Here is a 25,305-nt window from a genome sequence, read left to right on the forward strand (position 1 = left end):
ATATGTTTATTTCTAATAGTAAAATTTGAAAGAATATTTCATCATCTTTCAAAAACAGTTTTTAGTCTTCGGATTTATTCTTAAATATTCTACTTATTCGAAATTTAATGCAAAGCGGAAATACACACAAATGAGCCAAATGACCAGAGGCCTGAGGAGCTTAAAGAGGTAAACAAACGTGTGAACTAACTATTAGATACGCAATCGGATGGAAGATATATTCAACATTTCACAAGCAGCGAACCTAACACTTGGATCAGGTTATAACAAATAACAGGAGAGTATGTATGAATATGGGTAAAGTAAAGAGTGCGTGCCAGGATAGAAATGTGTGGTATTCCACCCTTCTGACTTCCCCTGCCCGTGCCTATTATTATCATTAAAAAATTGTTTTCTCATTTTCGCATTACATAATATTATGTAGTTATATTACCAAATGAAATATAAGATTATATTAGTGCTTAGTTCACACGAAAGCCGGGTTCTATCACATTGGTGAAAACTGTCACAAGAGCGACACTGAGTTAGTTTCAGACATAAACCAACTGTTTGCCCTCATTCAACACAACACTCATCGGTCTGCAACAGTCACAGTGTGTCTGGCGTACGACCGTGGTGGGCCACAGTTTCTGCTGGAAACTATTGACCATTGCGGCACACGGCTGAGGTGTGAACGCTTTAATACATATAAATTTATTATATTCCCCACTGTACTGTGTCACAGTCGTCCATCCGTGTATGGTTTTCAAGTGTCATGACCCTGTCTGAACTAACCTAAAGATTAAAAATAGTATTATAATGCAAGTTCAATAATTTATTGGACAAAATATACAATAATCTCACACTTATTGCAAACAAATCACAGTAGTTTATCTATTCTTAGACCCTTTTTTCTTGAGTTCTTTTTCTTTGACTTTAGTGGCGGCCTGTGAACTAGGCAGGAATATTGAATGTCCAGTTTTCTTCAAGTGATCAAATAGTTTATTCTTGGAATGGAACTCAACTTTGCAAATTGCACAGCAGTGGGATGTGTCAATGCTCGTTTCATCAAATTCACCGGCTATTTGGTCTTTTTGTTTCTGAGAGAATTTCTTTACTTTGGCCTTACCGGTTTTCTTATCTGATTTTGAATCTTTGTCGTCTTTTTGGGAAGGGATTACTTCTTCATCTGGCCCAGAATCTTTTTCTTTCACTGGTTCTTTTTCTAAAGCAATGGGTTCTTCTAATACTACTTTTTCTACTTCATCATTTCCTGGCACCACTTCTGCAACTTCTGGATTCGTTTCTACCTTTTCTGCTTTAGCTTTAGATGCTTTTTCTATATTTTTAGCTCTTCTTGCTTTACGACTTCTAGGCATATTATTTAAATCTTCTAGTGAACCATCATTTTCTACATGAGAAACATTACTTCCAAAGGCGTTAAGTGTTTTTTTATTCTTCTTTTTTTTCTTCTTGCTCAGGGCTGCAGCCTAGAAATAAACAAACAATAAGAATAAGGATTTTAACCAAAATATAAAAAAGTGAATCAGCACACTGTTTCTCACAGGCAGTGGCGGTTTTCTCTAATGTGCGGATGTGTAGTGAACCTCCAAAGAATAACTATGCCAAACAAGACTCAATTGGAATATAGATTACTACAGTTTAAACAGCGTGCCACTACTAAAGTTGCTCCATCATTACATCCAATTTCATAAAAATGCGTGTCCTAGATCTGGGTCTTTTAGCAGATTTTCTTTCCTTTGTTTTAAATCGCTTTAATGTTGAACTATGATGTAGTACCGAATGACTAAGACCATGAACCGACATCGCTCACAGGATGGAATACCAAACTCGTCTGCCCTGGCACTTGCTACTATGTAGCTTCATTTGTGTAAATTCTTACACTGTCAATTTTCTAGGTTATTGTGTTTCAGATTGATTTATTCACTGTGCAAAAGAATGATAGATTTCAGTCATACACTAAAGATGTATTTTTAAGTTTTAAAACCCTTCTTAAAATAATCAGTGATCAGTTAGACGGACAGCGACCAGAGTGCGTTGAAATTGAATCAATATTACTTCCCAAACCGTTGATGGAAAAAGTGGACAAAAGCCAATAATCTAGTATGATATAGAATTACCATTGGTAAAAAAGACTTTTGACTATGTAAATAGTTAAAAATAATATTCTTACTTTTAAGAGGGCCTCATCGTCACTAGAGAGTTCATCCTGAAGATCACTGTCCCCTGTTAAAATGTCATCTAACTTATCCGAAATGATAGATTTTTCTTCATCGGAGAAATCTAATTCAGTCTCTAGCACCATGTTGGCTACATTCTCTTTGTGTTTTTTGCTATTCTCGTGATTCTCAAAAGACTTGACTGTTTTGAAGAGCTTATTGCAAGCTGTACAGTAAAGAGTCTGAGAAGAAGAGAATTTCTCTTTTGAGGTTTGGCCATTCAAGGAGCTGGCGTCAGCGGCTTTTTCCTAAAAATTTAAAGAATACATAACATAATAAAAATCAATAAAACTTCATCCCAATGGGAAGCTCTTTTGTCAATTTCGTCATACTGATTTTGCATGGAGTGGGGACGCATGAGTTGAAGCCCAGCGATTTTTGAATAATTACTATTGGTTAATTAAAATATTCAAATCTGTGATAAGTTATCTACATTCTAAAGAAAACAAATGCAATTGAACATGTTGGCACTCTAACGAAGGTTCAGAGAATTCGAACAATTCTTCAAATTTCAAAGTTAATTTTCAAGTTCTTTTCAGGTTCTGTTATTATTTCAGTTCTGTCAAGTAACTGGTCTATAATGATATAAGAACAGAATTTGAATAGGACTTTCACAGAACCCGAATTGTTCAAACTCTATGAAACAACCCATCCTAAGGCTACCATTTTACTCGAAAAATATGATAATTGTAATTCTGATTGAAAATTGTTTTAAAAGGTTCCAAGGAACTTAACAGACTAGCGCTAACTATGATGCTAAAAAGCCTCAGCACCGAGCTTTTTACTCCCGTCTGAAAAAGGCTTCATAGCAAATTATTTATTTTTGCCAATTATTATGTTAACATCATAAATTATTGTCTGGATTTAGATATTAATTAATCTATTTCGTGGACGATAGTAGATATGACAAAACATAGATACTGAATATGTAATCAGGTTCCAGGATATGGAAAGTTTTAGGAAAATCAATACCAATTTGCAAATACAGGACATCTCGATCAATCGTTCCTCCAATAATCGCTTTCTCACATTGTCATTTATTTCTCAATGCCGAATTAATTTCGTTCAAATCTCGAAAAAATAGATTGCATCGATCGTTCCTCTGTGCATTGTTTTACGACATTTACCATTTAAAGCACAAAGTTTTTGTTCAATTCTACTAAAATGATCGCTACCGGCGGTCACTTCTGACATTAGTAGTCGTTAGGCATCCAAACAAAGTGGCACGCGGGTGCGGTTGTCTTTTTACTTTCTAGTGTTTCCACCATAACCTCTGGAAAACTGTACACCAGTGATAAGAATTTTTTCCCGCTGGCAAACAGTTCATGCGCTACTGGCATTGGAATTTTGCCCTAGCTGGATTTTTGATATGCAATTTAAACCTGAATGCTATGAGAAAGTGCATACAATATTTTAACAGAATCGCTTGCACTTGAAATACTTTAGAGTTAATTTTTGATTCCATTTTTAATTTCCCTCAAAAAGGTTTTGGCATTCCAAAGGTTAAAAATAAACCACTCGATGAAAAGTGTATACTCTTCAAGAAAGACTAAAAATTGTCAAAGTGGAAGAAATACTGCTGATAAACGTGTTGATATAGGTTAAACAAAGGAATTGCGGCATTTTTATTTAAACATAAATTTTTATGTGAAATACGTATCAATTTTTAGGATATTAACACCATATAGTCTTATAGAAATCATTGTGTCTCCCTTACTATCATGGTAATAAATATGATCTAAACGGTGTTAGAAAGAGAAAACACCACGCTTTATATTCAAATCTAGAAGTTAAACACAGAAAAATTAAAATATACACCTCCATGAAACCAAAAGTTCAGACCACAATTTGAGAAACATTTATGAAACTTTACCAATTTTTCATTAATTATTTTCATATGAAAAGAAAAAAACACATTTGTCTAAAAAAACACGTAATATTTTTGTTCCCAGTAATTTCAGTTCAGTGTTTAAATGACAAAATGTAAGGTGAGCCATTTTTAAAACATTGAAAATGCATTCAAAAGTAAAATATTTTAAAAATCTTGAATAAAATTTTAAAGTGTATTTCACCACCTTCCAAAAACAGTTTTTAGTTTTGAGATACGTTCAGAATTATTCCATTTATTTGGATTTTATTGCAAAACAGAAATGCTCCGTCCTTCTGACAGAATATGCCAGACGCCTGAGGGTTTAAATAAACGTTTATGTATGAATATAGCTTTTTTTGATATGACATGACAATGGTTGTTTCCCAGATTCATAGCTCATTTCATTGGGACCCTTCAAAAACTATAGATAGATTATGTACATATTATGAGTGTCACGAGTATGTACATATTATGTAGATGAAAGAAAAAAAATGAAACAAGAAAAATACCTCAACATCATTATCATTTTCTTCCATATCGCTTGGTCCCGTTAATGTTTCCTCATCAGAGTGTCCGAATTCTCCGTCTAGATGCTTCTCTATCTGATCTAATTGATCATGGAAGTCATTCAACTTGTACACATCACTTTGTCTCTTCTTGGCCTCTTCCATCTCTTCGTGCCTCTTCACAAGTTTATCCTTACGCATCTGTTCTGCCTGAAATACATATCTAGATTTAGGTGACAGTGCCGGAATAGTGAGAAAATAAATTGTGTTGAATCTACATTATTAATATGCTAAAATGTCGTACACACTTGTCAGTATGTACTGATAAATTAAATAGCAAAAAAATATTGTTGAAGAAGTAGATAACACTGATAAATCTAACCGAAACATGAAACAGAATAAGACAAAAAAACATAAAAAGGGTCTCAACTGGGAATCGAACTCAGGATCTGTGTCTTACCTGGCAAAGTCTTTAACCACTCGACCATTGAGACCTAATTATTATATGTCATTTTTATCAATCTCATATTTTTTATTAAGATTTATTAGCATTATCTTCAATGATATATTACATTGATGGGGTATAAACTTCAAAAGTTATCAAAGAAAAGTTGCTAAATAAAAAATATTAAATCATAATTTATATTCCACTTTTCAATTGTTACTATTAAGAAAGATTATAATATATTATATTGTATGTAACTACTTGTATTGGTAATAGTATGGTGGGGATTATGAATTTATTTGGCTAGTCAATGTGTTTTTTTTTTGGTCTTTCGCCAGCTGTACAAAACATTAGTCAAAAGACAGAAGAAATTATAAAAACACAGTCAACATCAAGTTGATAAGTAAAAGAAACTGTACTTTATAATAAGAATTCAATCCAACAATATATGAAGAAAAAAAACTAAGTGATAAAAAAAACCAACATCAACTCGTACAAGTTTATTATAAAAGTCTTGCCTTTCTTTTATTCTCCACTCCTTTTTCTTGCAGGAACTTAGTATGAGCTATGACTCTCTTGTCCCTCTTGCGCACAAAGGTGACGAGCTGCCTAATCTCATCATTTCTCTCTTTCCTCGCTTTCTGCCTTATCTTGTTGTTTTCTTTCTCCAGCAGTTTAAGAACTCTCCGGTTGTCGGCCTCCCTGATGTCGTACTTGTCCAGCCAAACAAAACCTACAATCACATTAGAAAAGGGTAAGGTAAAATTCTCACATTCAATTTCAATCTTAATACGCACAAATTATTGAAATAACACTTTGTTTCAACTTAATTATTGTAATAAATAACAATGTCCGATGGGGAGGATGCCAAAAAACACAAGTTCTAATTTAATTCAAATTAATACACCTAATGCCTGAATTACACCTGCTGAGTGCTCGGTCGAGACAGTGCATTCGGACGAGTGCTCGGCTTAGTAGAGGGCAAGTGATTCAGGCGAGGCAGTGGATAGAAGCTAGGCCCAATGACCTGGTCGAGTAAGTACCGCCTCCACCTGCATAATCAACTCAGCGGTTCATTCGCTCTCCACGCCAAGTTAGAGAAAGAAAGAAAAAAATATATATTTAAATTCATTTGGAGTGTGTGATTATTATTAGTGTGTGATGTTGGTTGTTGTAAAACTCTCTTAATTTTTCTCTTTTTCCTCACAATTCTTCAACACTGCAATTGCAGAGCTTTGGATCCTAAGGGTTAAGCTAATCTCAATGAACGGACTCGCCCACTGTCTCTTCTACATGTGATCACCTCTACTATCCAATAAGTTAGGTACTTAGCCAGGTACTTCCCCACCTTCCTCTTTCCCTTCCCCACTTACCTTCAGCCTCACAACATCCCCCAATTGGGGATGCCATAGTCTCACTGGCTCCAGACGGGAGCAGTTGGGACTCTTGTGAGGTATTCACTATAAAAAAAAATAAAAAAATAAAAAGTTGCTCGGTAAATAATAATAATAACATGGAATTTATATAGCGCAGTTTAGTGTCATTTCACTTCAAGTGCGCTGGTTCAAGGTAGAGTAACAAAGCGAGTTAATTTGGTGAAGCGGGTGTAATTCGGCCTTAATGTCCTGTGTTGAGTTCACAAAATGTTGTTGTATCAGGAAAACCAATTCCGTCAAATGTCACACCTAACAAAATTTAAAATGACATCACTCTATACGATAATTCCACTGATAAAAGTATTTTTCTAAATAAAAGTATTTCTTTTTATTAAGTAAATATGATTTTTTTTTTCTAAGTAATTAAGTTGAAAGGCAGTGTTATTTTAATAATTTGTGTATATTAAGATAGAAGCGGAATACCACGGGTAAGTTTAAAGAGTTTCAGTCAAATGTTTCATATTGATCATCATCAGAACGCTAGGCACTTCTCTCAAAAGGCAACGTTTTTAACTGCCTTACAGCTTCTGTCATTTAGACATAGAAGTAGTGTTTAGATGTTTTACTGTTATTCACCTCTCAAATCAATGAAAAAATGACTTTATCGGGTACCGATTGTTCAGTGACAATCCAATCTCCATATGTACACAATAAATTAGGTGCTTTCCAGATGCATGCAATTTTTTTTAAAGTATCACTGGTTTTCTATTTAATTACCACTGGAAAGAACTATTTAAGTTGGGCGAGATGAAAAGACATGCACAAAATAGGTTATTGGGTTATTTAAATAATTTCTGCGTATTTCCTAACCTTCAAACTTATGTTTGAGAACAACTTTAATACATCTTTTACTTTCTCCACAGAAATAAATAGTTTTTTCTTGTAGTAAGTAAGTTGAAACCTGAAGAGGGTAATTTTTGAAATTTTCGCATACTAAATATATTTCAAAATTTTTTTTTATGGGCAGCGGAATTCGGCAACCATTTCAGCAAGAATCTAAAGAAAGGAAACAAATCCTAAGAAATAATAAATAGGAAAAAGAGCCATTGTTTAATAAATGCTTGGCTGCTATCGATTTTACTGGATTACCTGTTTGGCAAACTTTTACATGTTAAAAGGCCATTTTTATTCAGATTTATCCAACAAAGCATTTGAAGGCCTTTGTGGTCGAGGGGTGAGGCTCTCGACTAGCAAGCTGGAGATTGCGGGTTCAAATCTGCTCTGAAATGCGACTTTCGAGACTTTATTTATGTTTTATTAATTTATTTTTAAATTTCGACAATTTACCATGCTTTTGAAGGTTTATTCAATTAAATGTAACCTTATTCGATTAATTAGTGTTATTTCACAAATTACTAATTTAAAATAATATTTAGTATATTTGCGGCACGTTCCATAGTAGAAGATACTCTCAGTAACGCCCTGATGTAAGACCTTCACAAATGAAATGTGGTTTAATATGGCTTTAACCGTGTTTGGTGGCCAAATCTGAATAGCCAGGTACTTCCCTACCTTACTCGTCCCCATCTCTTTCCCCTGCCCGCTACCTTCAGCCTCGCAACATACCCGAATTGGGGATGCCATAGTCTCACTGGCTCCAGACACTTGGGAGCATAATACAATATGTTTTCAAATAAAACCTTTTGATTCACCCTAATTACTATGAAAGTCAGCAATCTGCATTTGTCAAATAACTTTATTTTATTTCCAAATTCCGCCAAAATAGTACCTACCTAATTTCCAAAGAGTAAATGGTAATGACATCTCTTCTAGCCACTAGTATAGTATCAGGAATTCCAACATAAGAAAATGTCATCTACAGAAATTATTGTGGCAGTCATCCCATACAATCACATATAATGAAAGCGAATGTTCATAAAAAATTAGAATGCTAAAATTAAAAATTTCCCAAATGCAGAAAGTTTCCTTTTAGAGTAATTAAGGTGAATGAAAAGATTTTATGTGGCCAGCGATCTCCATAATTACCAAAAAAATAATAAAATAAAAATACTTACTTTTAGATGTTGAAAATGACATCCAATAAGCGTAAAACTCATGGACCTTTTCATATTCAGCAGTGGAGTTTCCAAACATAGGGATATTTGCAAAGTCTTCCGGATCGTCCAAGTAATCAACCTCTTCCGCAGCAAGCTTCTTGAATACTTCCTTGTAGACTGCATAGAAACCTTTATCGTCGTCTCCGAATCCTTTGTAGCAAGACGGGGTACAGAAAGGAACCAAATCTAGACTCTCATCATTGAAGGAGCTGCCAGCACCTCGGAGTAGCTGTTCCCTGTGAGAATCGTACCTAAATACACAAAATTACGCCGTTACTTCGATGTCCAAAGATATTTTCTGTTACTTTATAAAATAAAAAGATAGAAACATAAAAAAATTACCATGCACGTTCTTGTGGATCTGAAAGCACTTCGTAAGCATTTTGCACACTTTGAAACTGTTCCTTAGCTTCATCAGGACAGTCAGGGTTCTTGTCGGGATGCCACTTCAAGGCTAATTTTCGATACGCAACCTTTATTTCAGAGTTATCAGCATCCTGGCTAATTTTTAAAACTTCGTAGTGACACTTCATGTTAATTAAACTTATTTAACTGATAAGTTAAAGACAAAATAGGTGACGTATTTCATAATATTGCGAAATATAGTTTATTTGGTTTATTGAAACTACCGCACGTGAAATTTGACAGAAAAATGCAAAAGATACAACCAGGGTTGCCAATAAACATGCTCTAAGATACCCAGAATAGACATTCAAATTCCCCACAATTCATTTACCTACAAAATGAAATAAAATTCTATTGAAATTTTAATTTTTTTTTTTTTTTTTTCTACTCATATTCGGATTTTATCTTTCGCCCAGGATTTAAAAAAAAAATGTGTTTGAAAATTTGCCGTGATAGAAAACGAAATAATAATAATATTTCACAAAAATTATACAATAAATTTAAAACAATATGTATAACACTTTTTTATTTAACAAAATAGGTATATATATATATATATATATATATATATACAGGGTGTCCGGAAACTCGTAGTACAAGCGGGAAACTGGTGAATCTACATCACATTTGGAATCGATTTTGTAGTATATTTTTTTTATTTGAGCTTTCGTTATCGAGTAAATCGAGTTTGAAGTTGATTTTTTTTTTTTTTTTTTTTTTAATCAAATTCTTATAAATTATTACTGAAGATCAAAGTACCCAACTAATTAAAACTGTTTGAAAGTAAAACAAATGAAGAAACTCGGATTTGAAGCATTATTTTGAAATCACCCTTCATTTAACCCGGTGTAATCATAAAATATTTCTGCTCTGCAGGGTTAAAACATCTGTTATTCAACCCTAAACACCAGAAAAAACTTTAACCCTAAAATTGCCGAAAAATATTTTTTTTTGGTTTTTTTTTTTTTTTTTTGAAAATGCTCAAATCAAAAAACTTTATGTTTTTTGGGGTTCCCCATGTGGTGTAGATTCTCCAGTTTCCCGCTTGTACTACGAGTTTCCGGACACCGTGTATATCAATATGTTCAATAATAAAACAATGTAATATGAAATTATGATACGAACTAAATTTGTCAATTTGTCTGGATTAACAGGATCCATTCTTAGTCAAAGTTTCCGCAAATTTTAAATAAAAATAAATAGAAGGAAAAAAGTGTCAAGATTGAATTCCTGTTAGAAGCTTTAGTTAAATATACAATTTTGTACTTTTATGAATAAGCGGAAAAATTATCTAAAAATACAAAAATTAGTATCGAATGCTTATGTTTAACAATAGATGTATATTTGGTAATTTAAATCGCTTGCGAAAATCGAAAAACAAGACCTTCTTCAAGCGTGATTACAAAATATTATACTTAGAGGGAATGACGTGTCCCCCAGCTTTAGGAGTATAATTATAGTACATTTTCTCGATTATTGTAAATATTATTTTTCAATGTGGTTAGATAATCAAGAAATTCCCAGAATCCCTGCATTTTTCCCATAAAAGTTCTCTACTCCATAGAAATTAACAAATAGTTGAAAAATCTTAGAAATTCCCGGCAATATGGGGAATTCTCTATAAATTGGCAACCCTGTATACAGCCGTTATCTAACCATAGAAAACCGTAGACGCAGACGATTTTTTTGACAGTTCTAGGGATGAGAAAACAAAAGATGATATTACAATTTATTTCGAGTCAATCTTATTAAATACATTTTCCACGAACCTTGGGCGGGGGCGTGAAACTAAACGTCAAAAATGTCTATGCTTCTGACTTCTGAGTGGTTTATTTATGGTTGAAGAGGTTATTCCTACTAGCTCGTCTCGATTCTTGGAACAACTGGTTTGAGTAAGAATAAATACTTATTCCAAATACCTGTTCCCTAGTATTTCACACTTACAAGTGATGGTGTGCCAAAATAAATTTCTGTATGGAGTAGGGGGGGATGGTGGAGAATTTCTAGCTACAATTCCCCACAAATTCTCCACATAAAATTGATTACCCACAATATTTTTTCAAATCCACGGGGGGAGGGGCAGCTAGAGAATTTCCAAACTAAAAATTTAACACTTTTTTTTCGTGTCATCTGGTACATTTTCTTTGCGGATAATCCATATTTGGGTTAGAGGAACACTCTTCTCATTAAGTGTCTTGCGTCTGGCGAGTATTGCGTATCGCGCAATACTCGCAAGACGGTATCACGAAAGTATCTTTGAGATATCTGTTCCAAACATCTGTTCTAGTATATACGCTCACCTCTAGAGAGTGGTTTATTTATGCTTCTGACTGTCTGACATTCCAATTCGAATCTACAAAATGTCAACAATGTCAACATTGTCAACCTGGCATTAAACATCGTTAAACAATAAATTACTTGCTTTGTTTTCGAATACATATTTTATTTTTGGCCTTTTACAGGCAACATGGACTACGATTACGATCATTTATCGAGCGATGAAGAAGATATTGGTGATTTTAACATTGTAAACTTTTTATGCCGGCGTCGGCGTCCGCAGCCCTCCACTGACTCTGCTCAGCGCAGGACCGCGAAGAGTTTAGGAGCCTTGTCCACCATCTCCACCGTGGAAGTTGGAGTGGGGGTCACGAATATCACGAACACGAACACCAGTAATGAGGAAACAACTGAAGAAGGATGCCGCCGTCACAGACCTCGAGTATATAAAAATAGGTCCGATCACTTCCTAGAATGGGATGATATAGATTTTTATCACAGATTTCGTCTATCCAAAAGAGTGATAAACTGTGTACTAGATTTGATAAAGGGTGATATTAAATCTCCAACGGACTGGTAAGTGGAATTGTTATAAATAGATGTACCCTATAAAAAAGCTGTTCTTGTGTGTAAATATTATGGCTTATCACTTGAAGACATAAAATAAATAAGAAAACTTAAAGTGCCTTCCACACAAACGGAAACAAAAGTGCCAATGATTTTTTTTTTATGGAGGTTTTTTTTGTATAATAACTTTTTTGGTAATAACTTTTTTGCAAATTTTTCTATATCTTTTATAGTATCTTTAGTGTGTATATAGTAGGTACGGATTCTTGTGTAATTCATCTCTTTTTCTTTTGCAGTTTATAAAGCAGAATGCGTAAGACAAAGAGACGACACAAGAAACTTTTTTAAATTCCACACCATATACACATTTAAGATAATATAAAAGTTATATAAACATTTGCAAAAAAGTTATTACCATCACAAATGAAACCTACCAAAAGAATTTTCTTATATATTCCCGTCCTTTGCCTCTTAATCCTTATCCTATATTTCCCCCTCCCCCCCCCACCCTCTTTTATTTTAATATTTTTAATATTTTCTAACTAAACAAGAAATTAATTTAAGAGAACATCTCTATGCCATTGTACACCATTGTAACACCATTAACTATTCATCAGTGGAAAGTTCATAATTGGCATAATTAATAATATTATTATTGTATCATTATATAATTAAAGATTTGCTGTCAACTTTTCCAAATAAATAAAGAAAAAATAGAAGATTCTAAACAAAATCCCCAGAAAATGTGGAAAATTTTAAAGCAAATAACCAGTTCTAATCTACCAACATTACGTCAATTGACTAGCTGAATATAAAAAATGCACCCATGTCATACCTTGATAATCCTGACCAAATTCTTGAATTCGTCATTAATTATTTCACAAATTTTACAAAGCAATCACTCAATGTGGTGCGAAGCAATACAAATAAATAAACCTCCTGAGCAAGGAAAGAAACTCAAGTTTAAACAAATAACAGCTGCTGAAATCAAAAACACAATAAAATATCTCTGTAAAGAACTTATTGTACGTCCAACATACCTAGTCAATCTGTCTATAACTGGAATTGTATTCCCCACGGCTCTCAAATAAACTACTGTTATTCCATTATGTAAACAAGGATGTAAAAATGACAAACAACTTTAGACCAATTAGCCTATTCAATACATTTTTAAAAATATTGCAGAGAATACTAAAAACAACTACCCTACGGAAGAAATTTTTTCAAATCTTCAATATAAAATTATTTTTTTTTACCTAAAAAAAAAAACATATGAATACTCCACTGCTCAACATAAATACTCAACCAGGGCAATAAGCCAAAATATATTGGTTACTCCCCGTTTGAATACATCTTTTGGACTGCGATATATTAAATTCCACGCTACGAAACTATATAATGCTGTATCAAATTAAAACAAAAAAATAACAGAAATAAATATATTCAAATCAAAAGTAAAAACATGGCTGAGAGAAGAAAGTGAAAACTTTGCCAAGCATTATGAAGGTGTAAAGGCAACTACCAACTAAATACAAAAATATTTTCAAAAAACTACAGACCGCCTCAAAAACCATAGTAAGGAGGACTGAGAATACTTTGAATTTATACTTACATAATGCTATATACTTACAAACTTTGCCATTGAAACTAATCATTAAAAAATTGAATTAGTACCTTTTGGTTCTAGACCATTTAGCATGCAGTCTGTCTCTATTACACTTGCCTGAAATTTTATATTGCTATCCCATTTGAATTTCGTAATCATGGTGAAACACAATATTATACAAGATCAAGAAACACGCCCACAAGGCACTTCTTGTGTTATTCTATATTCTACGCTAGAAGAGGTGTTTAGTGTGAGTGGTTTATTTATGTATTTAGTGAACTGTACGTATGAACACCTAAAGGTTTCAAAATTCGATGCAGCTTCATTGAGTAGTTCCTTCACCTTATGAGTATTTTTTGATATGCTGTTATTCAACTCTTCGATTGTGATGTACGCACGATTTTGCATAATTGTTTGGGGCAAACAAGGTGTTGTGAACTTTAGGGACTGAGCATTCACGCGCTGGGTCCACATTTTTGGTATGACCTGCCATTTAGTTTGACATCAGAACTAGTTTTGAAAACTTTAAAACTAAATTAAAAACATATTTTTTTTAGAAAAGTAATTAACAATGACAAATGTAAAGTATCCTTGGGGTTATTGTATCAGTAAGGGGGTTTACAGATTACGCTGTATGCGCTTATAGATTGGTCTGTCACAGGCTATTTTATGTTTTCAACAGTTTGTTTTTCATAATTTCAGGAATCATGCAGTGACACCAGCACAGCAAATCCTACTAACAATTGGATATCTCGCATCTGGCTCCACGGTGACTGTGGGTGGTTTTATCGGAGTCACCAAATCCACCGCCAGCAAACACACTTGGAAAGTTTTACAAGCAATTGCTCGTTTGCGACCCAAATTCATTAATTTAAAAAGTGATGTTGAATCTTTGGAAAAAAAACAAAGAGGATTTTACCAAATAGCACACTTTCCTAATGTGATTGGTGCCATTGATTGCACGCATGTACGTGTACAGTCCCCTGGTAAGTTAAACATCTTTTTGATATAATTAAGTAAAATGAAAATTTGCTTTCATCGTATGGGTGACAGTCATCTACAGTAAGTACTTAAGTGTGACCAGCGATCCTGAATATTTATCCTGATTTATTTTTTATTTATTTTTCACAATAAAACATAGCTACAGGGTTTTCCAATAAGAGGTGTTATTTTGATATTCAATCGTAAAAGATCAATGGTTTCGTTGCTTGTGTGGCACGTAGCGCTGTCTTGTTGAAAGTAAACGTTTTCCAGATCAAAACCATCCAATCCCGGCCATAAAAAATCATTAATCATCTCTCGATAGCGATCCATTCACCGTAATTGTTGCTCCAGCCTCATTTTCGAAAAAGTAAGGTCCAATGACTCCGCCGGACCATAAACCGCACCAAACAGTTACACGTTGAAGATAGAGAGGCTTTTCAACAATAACTCTTGGGTTTTCCGAGCCCCAGATGTGACAATTTTGCTTGTTGACGAAGCCACCGAGGTGGAAATGGGCCTCATCACTCAAGATGATTTGCATTTGATTCACTCAAGTGAATTTTAATAATTTCAATGCGTTGTTGAAGCATGTATCGTTCCATTTTCATTAATGGCGTAGTTTCTACTTGTCAAATGTCAAAAAATGACAGCTTCAAAAGTAACATCTACCGAAATAGCGGGCTATTCAAAATAACACCTCTTATTGGAAAACCCTGTATAATGGATTATTTTATGCCTGTCTCACTGGGAGATTCTTGATAACAGAACAGTGAAGAAATATAACCTAGCATTAGAATAATACTTACTTATATATTTTTATTATGTTGGGTTCTTTATTTATTTATTACACGCCCTAGTGGGCATTTCTTTAAAAAAAAAATACAAGCATTTTGTATCAGAGTAAACACTTAAATTTAATACAATAAAGAAGAATGTAAACATAATGGCAAAAATGATACCTCACGCATATAATTGAATTTAAAATATTCAACAAAACAAAATAGTGTAGAAGCGGAGAAGTTATATGGGTACATAGGTCTATTTGTGTCTATAAGAATAAAAGTGATAGAATATACAACATTTATACTGATTAGTTTTCAAATGAAATATATCACCCAGATCAGAATATTTGTGTCCGAGATTGTGAAGTCTTGGAATCGGAGAATTTTGGTAAGCTAGTGTTCTGGTGTTATTGAAGTAAAGGGGAAGAAATGTCGGCATGATTTTTTGGGAACATGGATATTGATACATTGAAGTAAATCGGGACAGTCAATTTTAAAATGCAGTATTCTTTGTAACAGTATTAAATCTGTGCTTTTTTTTTTTATAGTGAATACCTCACAAGAGTCCCAACTGCTCCCGTCTGGTGCCAGTAAGACTATGGCATCCCCAATTGGGGGATGTTGTGAGGCTGAAGGTTAGTGGGGAAGGGAAAGAGGAAGGTGGGGAAGTACCTGGCTATTCAGATCTAGTCACTAAACACGGCTAAAGCCATTTGGAGCAACGTTTCAATTCTGAATGGTGGTCTTACACCAGGGCGATACTGGTAATATCTTCCACTCTGGAACGTGCCGCAAATATACTATATATTATTTTAATTAATTAATTGTGAAATAACACAAATTAATCAAATAAAATTTATTTGCGCACGCCGGGTTCGAACCCGCGACCTTCGGAATGGCAGTCCAATGCGTTACCACTGGACTATGCCGGCCGTCAAATTGTGCTTATTCTTCTTTCTGAAAGTTTCACTAGAGACATTTTATCTAAGAGGTAATTGTAATTTATGTTTTGTATAGGAATATGCAATTTATAATTTATAAACCTTAGAAACTTCAGTTGAATCTTTTCAATGTTATCTGAATGAATATTGAAAAATGGAGACCATAACGTAGAGTTATACTCAAGTTGGCATTTATTTAAACATTTATTTCAAAAATAAATGTTTAAATTTCCATTGTTTTGTTTTTTCACTATTCTGTTTACCAAGTTCTGTTTTACCATGTTCTGTTTTACCCTGTTTATTCTGGTTACCATCATAAACACATATATTTGCTCTCTGATTTGTCTCCAACAAACATCATTGTTCTGTTTTTATCACTGTTTTGTTTTATCCATGTTCTGTTAGTTCCGGTTACCGTCCTCAACACATCAATTTGCTCTGTCTTATAACGCCAATACATATCCTTTATCTTATTTTGTATTAGTTGTTGTGTGTACCAAATAATCATACCTGTATCATTATTTTAGGAGGAAGCGATGCAACGATTTATCGTAACCGAAAAGGTTTCTTTTCAATGAATGTACAAGCCGTTTGTGACTCTGACCTGAGATTTACCGATGTTGTTGCAAGGTGGCATGGATCGGCCCCTGACTCGCAAATATTTGATAACTCAAAAATACAGTCTAAGTTTCGAAATGGCCTCTTCGGAGACTATATATTGTTAGGAGATTGTGGATACGCCTTGACAAAATATTGTATCACACCCATACGAGATTCTGAAGGTGAAGTTGAAAAGATTTTCAACGAATCACTAACTAAAACTAGGAACCCCATTGAACGTACATTTGCAGTCTGGAAAAGGCGATTTCCTGTACTTTCCCTCGGAGTGAGGCTGGACATTGTAAAGGTTCAAGGCCTCATTGTGGCCACTGCAGTTTTGCACAACATTGCGATAGACTGCAAAGAGATTGAACCGCCTCCATTATCGCTTATAATGGAAGATGCTTTAACTTTTGTAAATAGTGTACAATTTAGATTATTTAGCATCGATAAGAATATTGATGACAGAAACAAATATTTGCAATATTTTGAGGGTTATGTGAATACTAGAAACAATGAAATTAATGTGGATAACATAACAGAATCTGAAAAGTAAAATCTCATTCTATCAGTGACTAATTTTATTTTTCCCGAGTACTGCCCAACTTATTTTTATTTTTTTATAAAAACTGAGTAATCAGTTAGATCTCAGTTATTTTTATAGATTTACATACTTAATTTATTTTAATTCTATCATTTACTTGGTACGGATATAATAATATGTAACTTGATGTTTTACAGGGGTAGAATGACCTGACGTAGAATGACTGGGAATTTTATACCGCTTTATCACTGTAGAAATGTTGTGATTTCTCAACAATATCTCTTGTTGGGAAGCTGTCCAGAAGGGACAGTAAGTACAGTAAGGGAGGTAACCAGTGTTAATTGATAATCTAACTTTGCATAGTTTGATTTTTCTCTGCTGCCAATTTTAGAAACAGAGTCGTATTATCTCATTTTCATTTAGGTATGTTTTAGTTAAGTTAGACCGTAGCTATTTAATCTGTATAAAATAAATGATTCAGTTAAGATGTTGTAGAAACTGCACAAGAGTAATTTAAGAACAAAATTCTTTTTAAAAGTTTTCTATGATAGATCTTAGCTTATTACATATTATATTTACTACTAACTGACGAGAAACCCGGCGTTACTCGAGGTTATAAAGTTTTGAGTCTTCCTTGGGCACATTTGATTGGGCAAAGTGATTTTTACATTACTATCTCCCCAGGTCAACGTGCACACTGGTTCTACACACGCAACGTGTGTGACCACTTGACAAGTGGTCTCTAGTTCTAAAGTATGCGGCGCGCAGGTGGGTCAGTTGATTTGACATTTATTTTTTTATGTTATGTTTATGCGTTCCACTTGTCAGCAGATGCAATTCGTAACTTTGTCATGTCTTGCGATTCAGAGAGTGAATTTGGGGATGTTTTACTTAGTTTATTATTTTATCAATCCAACTGTCAAAACAAACAACTATAAACCAAGCATAACTAAAAAAATAAAGATGTACATTATTATAGGTAAAAGCCCTATGGGTGTTCAAATAAAATAAAATTAAAAAAAAATAACAGAAGATGCATAGATAATAACCATAACTAGATGCATAGATAATAACAATAACCACAGTGAAATAGTAATAACCCGATTGGCGGCGTAACGCCACCTCCTCCATTTTTACACGTCCAATTTCGATCTGGATAGCCCAGATCGGCGTAGCAATGGAAGTGTGGGTTGGCGTTGCGTGTCACAAGTGTTTCTAAAGCATCTATTTCTATAGAAAATGTATGGATTTCAATTAGTCCAGCTATCTTAATGACTTTCTTATGTAGCGTACATTGAAACAGTGTGTTTCTACTTTTACTCACGTGGGAAAATTGCATCATCGAACAGCGTACGACAACCTCCGTCTTCATGTCATCTCTTTCAAAATACCATTTATATTTAATTATTTATACTATTATGGATTATGAACTGCACCTGAACAACTGTTCTCATAAAATTAGCAGCAATAACAAATTACCTGTAAAGAGGTTTATTTTCCCTATGAAGTGAATATTTTTTAACGAAAGTCCCTTATTACCTCTTCCTCTTTAATTTCAGTTCACTGCTCTCCAGGAAGCCTGAGTCGCAAAGCAACAATTCTTTCAAGATTACAAATAACCTGACAACACAGTGAAACTTACCTAAGAAGTTTTCATGCCTAAGTAGTTTGGTTTTTTCGCTCCCTTAGAGACTGGATTTGAAAAATGGCCCAATTTTTCCCACATTTAACATATTTAGTATAAACCCACGCATTTTAATAGACAAATGTATTACAAACGTATTTGTCAAATTACTTTTTTTATCGTTTCATATAAAAATAATTAATAAAAAATTGTCAAAATTTTTCATATTGTGTTTGGATTCATAAAGGTGCACATTTTAATTATTCTGTGGGAACTTTTTGATTTGAAAATAAAGCGTGGTGAGTTCTCTTTCTAACATCGTTTACATCATATTTCTCACCTTAACAGTAAGGGAGGTACAACGATTTCTATGAGACCTTATAAACAAATTACCCTGAAGGGTAATTATTGGTTTTCCTGCTTTAGAAGGTTTTTTTCTGGTTCCTTGGAAAACTTATTAACACATTGTAATCGGATCACGTATTAATACGTTTTTAGCAAATTAATGCTAGAGAGCGGATCACGTATTTATACGTTTTTGATAGATTGTTAGTGGAGCGCGGGTCACGTTAAAATACGGGTTCCAATATACTTGAGTTTTCGCTATATAGCGTCTGTAGGGTTGTAGCCATGCAATAATAATTTTTATTTTACATTTAGAAATAATTTTTGTGTATAATTTGTAAAATAAAGGATGTTATGAAAAAAAAAAATTATTTTTTTCAAAACTTTCATACTTTATGTGAAATTCTGCACTAGTTTAACGATGAAGAATACATTTATAAATATAATAAAATAAAATAAAATAAATAATTCGCAAAAAGAATTATTGAAATCAAACAAATATTTTTGAAGTTATCGCAATTTTTCTAGAGGTCTACGTTAGCGCGAAATTACGCGAAAAATCCCCCTTTCCAGCACTAGTACGCGGCCGAAAACTGCCCGATCAAAATGTGTTAAGAGAGTTTTACTTTAAATTCCTTCTACTACCACAGTTAAAAACGGAAAATGTTAGAGGCTGGAGGAATTAGCTGGAAGAAGATTGAACCCGCAACTCCTTTGTGGGAACTGGGAACATAACTTTTGAGTGGGATAGAGTGCTAAATTTGAAAAATTCGACATTATTGTCCAAAAATTATTTTTTTCGAAAATTCGATATATTATGGAGACTTTCACGAAATTATAGATTGGCCGTGCGCAGCACGGATGTCCTGAAAATCTTCATACAAAATTTTTTTAGACCATCAATAGTGCCACATATTTGTAATATTACCACTCAACAGTCAAGAGCCTCCACTGGTGGGAACCCGACCCTTTGGACTACTCCGCCACTAACTGTTGATGATGAAGATCTCTAACTGACATCACTAACCTTACAGCTAGTTAGAATAAAGATGAGTCACTACTCATATTCCTACCAATGTTGGTACCTAGATAATTTAAATATTTTTTTAGGTGGTGAAAAAAAATTAAACAATTTGTCAGTTTTAACATTCATTTTCTCTTTATTTGTAAGCTTTTTTCATAGCAATTTTCTTTTGTGGCAGAAATATTATTTTGTGAAATACTGGAAATATCTACGCATGAGAGACGGATAATCTTTTAATCTGCTGTTTTTTTTTTTAAATAGACCGAACAAGTATTAGGAAGAAGGTAGGTAAATTGGGAAAGCACAAAATATTTTTCTGCCGTGAAAAACATTGTTTTGTAATAAATAATTATGATGGTAATGCTAGATTCCTCTACTGAAAACAAATATATCCAGTAATTTTTTGAAAAATGTGAACTAGATGAGTTTTTTAATTTGCAATTTAGCTGCAATAATGTGTCCAACTTATGAGCATCATCAATTATTCTTCTTGGGGACTTAACTTATATTTAAAGCAAATTCACTGTCAGAAGAGTTAAAAATTATTACGTTAATTACCTACTGGCATTTTTTCCCACCATTAGTATAGCAAATTAAATTATGACAACTAAACCATTGCAGATACTTAAATCGTTGGTTTTCACGATAACTGCACTCAATTTATTTGGTATCATTCGTATTTTATGATTAAAATTAATATTCTGACAAATTACATTTGTCTGTATATAATTTAATACATTATAGAAAAATTAATGCAATTGAGAAAACATAATATTAAATATGGAGTACCTACTTTGCATTACATTATACTTTTGAAGTGGCTATATAATATTATAATCAAGGTAAACCTTGTGGTTCCAATATCCTTAGTTTTATCCAACCATGAGTCACAAATTTATGTAGGCACATAGGCACCAATCAATGTTTGCTTCTTTGCAAAAACTAATGTGGTATTAAAATTTGTGTACCAATCATTATCATACAGATTATTTTCACTACATCTTATGGGTCATCGAGTACCTTAGGTAAACAACATGATAACCAATTTTATTAAATTAGATATGTTTAAAAAGCATCCATGAATGTTATATTTCTATTAACCTTGTAAATTCTTTCACTTCAAGAGCAGCACAATAAAATGTATTTGCTTTGAATTTTAATATGAGAATTGAACATGTATGAAAAGTATGTATGTATTATGCTAATTAATTCAAATAATGTCTATCATCAAAAAGTCACATGGGTGATAAGAAGTTTTGTATCTACTTTAAAGCGCAAGACAAGATATAACATTCTATTTCCATTCAGTTGTCCATAATGTATAGAATTGGGTAGGTTAACATTCTAATTTTGCGAAACATACTTCAAAAAAGCATATTTCTTAATGATTTCATCATCATCTCATTCGTGTTGATGGTCATATAACTAGCAAGGCTTACATTAAATTACTTTATTATTTTGGAATATACTTTAGCAAGGGTGCAATTTGTCAAATTAGGTAGGTACTTAATTAATGAAAACATGATAAAATTTAGAGAAATGTTTCATTTTGAGATATTTCCACTGCTATTCGATTAAATATTATACATAAATAGATATGTTAATATCTCATTACAGTTAACTGTACACATACAAAAAAGATGAAAATTCTACAAAACCATCATTTTATGTATTCATAAGTTTTTCCAATGTGCCAACTCCTAGAGGTAAACCTCCTGTTCCCAATTCCTTGCTAATGAAAAAGTAGTAGAGTTTGTTATAATAGTGCCATCTCCTAGAGGTAAACCTCCTGTTCCTAATCCCTTGCTAATGAAAGAGTAGTAGAATTTGTTCAAATAGTGCCAACTTCCGGAGGTAAACCTCCTGTTCCTAATCCCTTGCTAATGAAAGAGTAGTAGAATTTGTTCAAATAGTGCCAACTTCCGGAGGTAAACCTCCTGTTCCTAATCCCTTGCTAATGAAAGAGTAGTAGCGCCATCTCCTAGAGGTAAATCTCTTGTTCCTAATCCCTTGCTAATGAAAAAGTAGTAAACCCATCTTTTCTATAAAGTATAAAAAAGTTGCCTTATATATTTATAAAAAATAATTTTCACTACCTTTTTATAATCATTAATTGAAAAACGCAATTTCCAAACTACGATTATAAAAATATCACATATTTATCATAGCAATGGTCCAGCCACTCAGTTTCAAAAATACTTTGTTCCTATAGATACATATCTAAGCCAGATTCTAATTGTTCCTAGTTTCAATAAATATCTTCTAGCAGTGGAAAATCAATTGTACACTTAATGGAATTGATCTTTGGTTCACCTCCTACGTACAAGTAAAATAATAAAGGAAAATTAGAAACACTGGCCATTTTTTATAGTTAACTTAAAACAAAACGTCATTGGTGTCTTAAACAATCAGTGGAATTCAAAGCAATATTCAAATTAGCATGTTAAAGTGCATTTCTGTAATGTCTGTGGAAACTCTTATTTTATATGAATGTTGAAGTGACAGTATTTTCAACATAAGATAGATCAACGATTACATATCTTCATGGTACTTGCTACTAACTTGATACGTATTAAACAAAATGAGTTTTACTGAAGTAATATATATTAAGAGATTATCTACAATTTAAGCCACCTTAAATGATAATATTATTATACATACGTAAAGTAAAAGTTCGTAGCAAAGAATCCTAACGTTATACAACACTTTTCAATGTACCATTGAAATGGAAGAAAATCTTCAAAATCACAGACTCATTCTTATGACTGATTCTACCAAAATTTATTACCTTTTGGTTACTTGATTTGTAAAAACCACAAATATTCTAAAATTCTAAACGATTTATTGAAAAATCTGGAAATATGTATATATCTAGTGAAATAATGCATAATATAATCACATTTAGAGGAATGTTATTTTTTTTGTTTTTCGCAGCAACAGCCCCACTTGAGAATCATTTTAAACGGAATTAAAATTAATTTTATCTTATTAGTGCCACCTTCATTATTTAATTATAAATTAGGTATTGAATAGAATTATGTGCAAGGCATAATGTCAAAATAGAGCGCTACTTAGTATTCTTTTAAGATTGAAAGTTTTTTTTAACATTAGAGATTTTTGTGAGCATTAATTGTATTTAACACTCATCTGTTTATTCGTAGGTAATAGGTAGCACTATTCTTTATTCTACAAAAATATTGTAATTACAATTTTTGAAATAATGCTACGAATTCTACTTCAATTTAGCTTTAATAATAGTAAGCTTATTAGAGTTTAGTAGATATATAGGAATTGCCCGCATTTGTATTGTTTTGAACATTCATTAAAAACTGTAATTTTTCATCATTCCCAAGGTAAAAGAGTCTCAGATAAAGAAAGTGGAGAAAAATAGATTGATTAAAAATGAATTCATCTATAGAAGAACGCAGTGAGATAGCTGTGCAAAAATATACATTCTCGGTGTTACGGAGGTCATATATAAATAATTGGATCAACTCTAATACCCTTAGCCGTTTTCCGTTGTCGCTGAGCCATTTTGCTTATAATTATGCGGATGGAAGATGGCTCTAACCATTTGATAACTTCTTTTGAATCCTAACTTAGTGTATAAACTTTGAGACGCATCATTCTCTGGTCTAATAAAAACAAAAGGTTTGTAGCCTCTTTCAGTCACTTCTTTGGTTAGATATTTAGCTAAATACAGGCCGTAGCCTTTCCGTCGATACTCGGGTTTGGTTTGCATAGAGAACATAGCACCGTAGTAAGATTGCACCATCCATGCGGCCAGGTCTCCCGAGGCAAAGATGCCATAGGCCGGCAGTTCGGAGACCAGCTTCTCAAACACATCCACGCACTCCATGTCGTTGGCCGGGTACAGGTCGTGGATGGACTGCATGTGATGTGGTTTCAGGCGGCATAGCTCTATGTCACTCGGGATTCTGAAAACCAACCACACTAAAATATCTATCCGATTTACAAATGATTCATAGTGAAAAACAAATAGACAGTAAGCTTTATAGGTAACAAGAATTGATAATTTAATTTACAATTAAATTGAAAATATAAAATTTGTAATCGTTATAATCACACATTTCGGCTGGGTATTTTTTGCGCTGGCTATGCTGAGTCCGGGCGAAAATAAAGGTCCCGTGCGAATTTCTTTAATTTTTTGAAATTGCTATATCTTCGAAAATAATTAAAATATTTTAATAAAAATTTCTACATAGTAACTTAGCATACCCAAGCTATAAAAGTACTAAACGAAAATCGAATATTATTTGAAATGAAACTCAATTAACCTTGTAATATGTTTATTACGGTCTGCCTATCGGTATTTGCGCATACCTGCTTTCTTTAAATACGCCTGACATCTCTCGCTCGCTTGCACATAGTAGTTGAGTGGGTGGGAACAGAGAAAGAGATTTGAATCGGGTTTCACGGTTATAAAAACCCTCAATCCAGGAATTAAATTATTTCACTAACAAATAATATATGTACTATACTTCTGTTGAAATACTGATGTGAACGAAAGGCACGAAAATAAATTTAAAAAAAGACATGCATTACGATTCGATAATTATGTACATATAGTTGGGACCTTTATAAAGAGATTGGTATACAATATTCATGTAAAAACATTGAATAATTCCATCTTTTCTGCCATAGAAATACCCTTCCTGGCCTTAAGCATCAATCGACCGAACGGGTAGAACTACCTTTCCCAGCCGAAGTGTTTTAATATACAACCTCAAATGTGAAACTAACCAATCCTAAATAAAGTTACTTTCATTTATTCTTACAAAAAAAAATCGCATACCTACTACTGACCAGTATGAAACACACAATCAGTATGGCTCTGGTTAAAGGACAATAAGAATTGAAAGATATTTTTCTAAAACGGCTTTAGGTAAGTTAATTATGAAACCATCCCAAAATAGTCCAAGCGAAGATGTAACAATAAATTATTCTAACTTTCTCCCAACATTTCTCATTCCCCTCCCCATATTCCTTTCCTCACAATTTTCCCCAATATCTGGTATGCAATAGAAATCACATAAAAATGAAAAAGTGACA

At 33.2% G+C, this 25,305-nt stretch overlaps 2 protein-coding genes across 2 annotated transcripts in view; both read right to left on the reverse strand.

The window, feature by feature from the left end:
- Positions 1-805: 805 nt before the first annotated feature.
- On the reverse strand, positions 806-9,181 carry LOC149419867 (dnaJ homolog subfamily C member 21). Its single transcript, XM_089637064.1, has 6 exons — positions 8,876-9,181; positions 8,492-8,784; positions 5,559-5,773; positions 4,599-4,805; positions 2,174-2,467; positions 806-1,469 (listed from the first exon to the last, which is right to left on the reverse strand). Exons 1-6 carry the CDS (start codon positions 9,064-9,066, stop codon positions 870-872), a joined length of 1,800 nt encoding a protein of 599 aa, XP_089493190.1. The 5' UTR covers positions 9,067-9,181; the 3' UTR covers positions 806-869.
- Positions 9,182-20,353: 11,172 nt separating this feature from the next.
- LOC149419868 (uncharacterized) overlaps positions 20,354-25,305 on the reverse strand; it is a 123,743-nt gene continuing 118,791 nt past the window's right edge. The window contains exon 5 of the mRNA XM_089637356.1: positions 20,354-24,170. Coding sequence (XP_089493482.1) covers positions 23,738-24,170 — 433 coding nt within the window. The 3' untranslated portion in view covers positions 20,354-23,737. The remainder of the gene's footprint in view (positions 24,171-25,305) is intronic.

This window comes from Hesperophylax consimilis, chromosome 11 (assembly GCF_061612785.1).
Source record: "Hesperophylax consimilis isolate HC1 chromosome 11, BYU_Hcon_1.0, whole genome shotgun sequence".
Lineage (NCBI taxonomy): Eukaryota > Metazoa > Arthropoda > Insecta > Trichoptera > Limnephilidae > Hesperophylax > Hesperophylax consimilis.

Coding starts and splice junctions, on each gene's coding strand:
- LOC149419867 (XM_089637064.1), bottom strand. CDS start 9,066: ATGAAGTGTCACTACGAAGTTTTAAAAATTAGCCAGGATGCTGATAAC. Junction 5,774..8,491: donor GTCATTTTCAACATCTAAAA/GTAAGTATTTTT, acceptor ATGTGATTGTAG/GTTTTGTTTGGCTGGACAAG. Junction 1,470..2,173: donor ACGATGAGGCCCTCTTAAAA/GTAAGAATATTA, acceptor GTTTATTTCTAG/GCTGCAGCCCTGAGCAAGAA.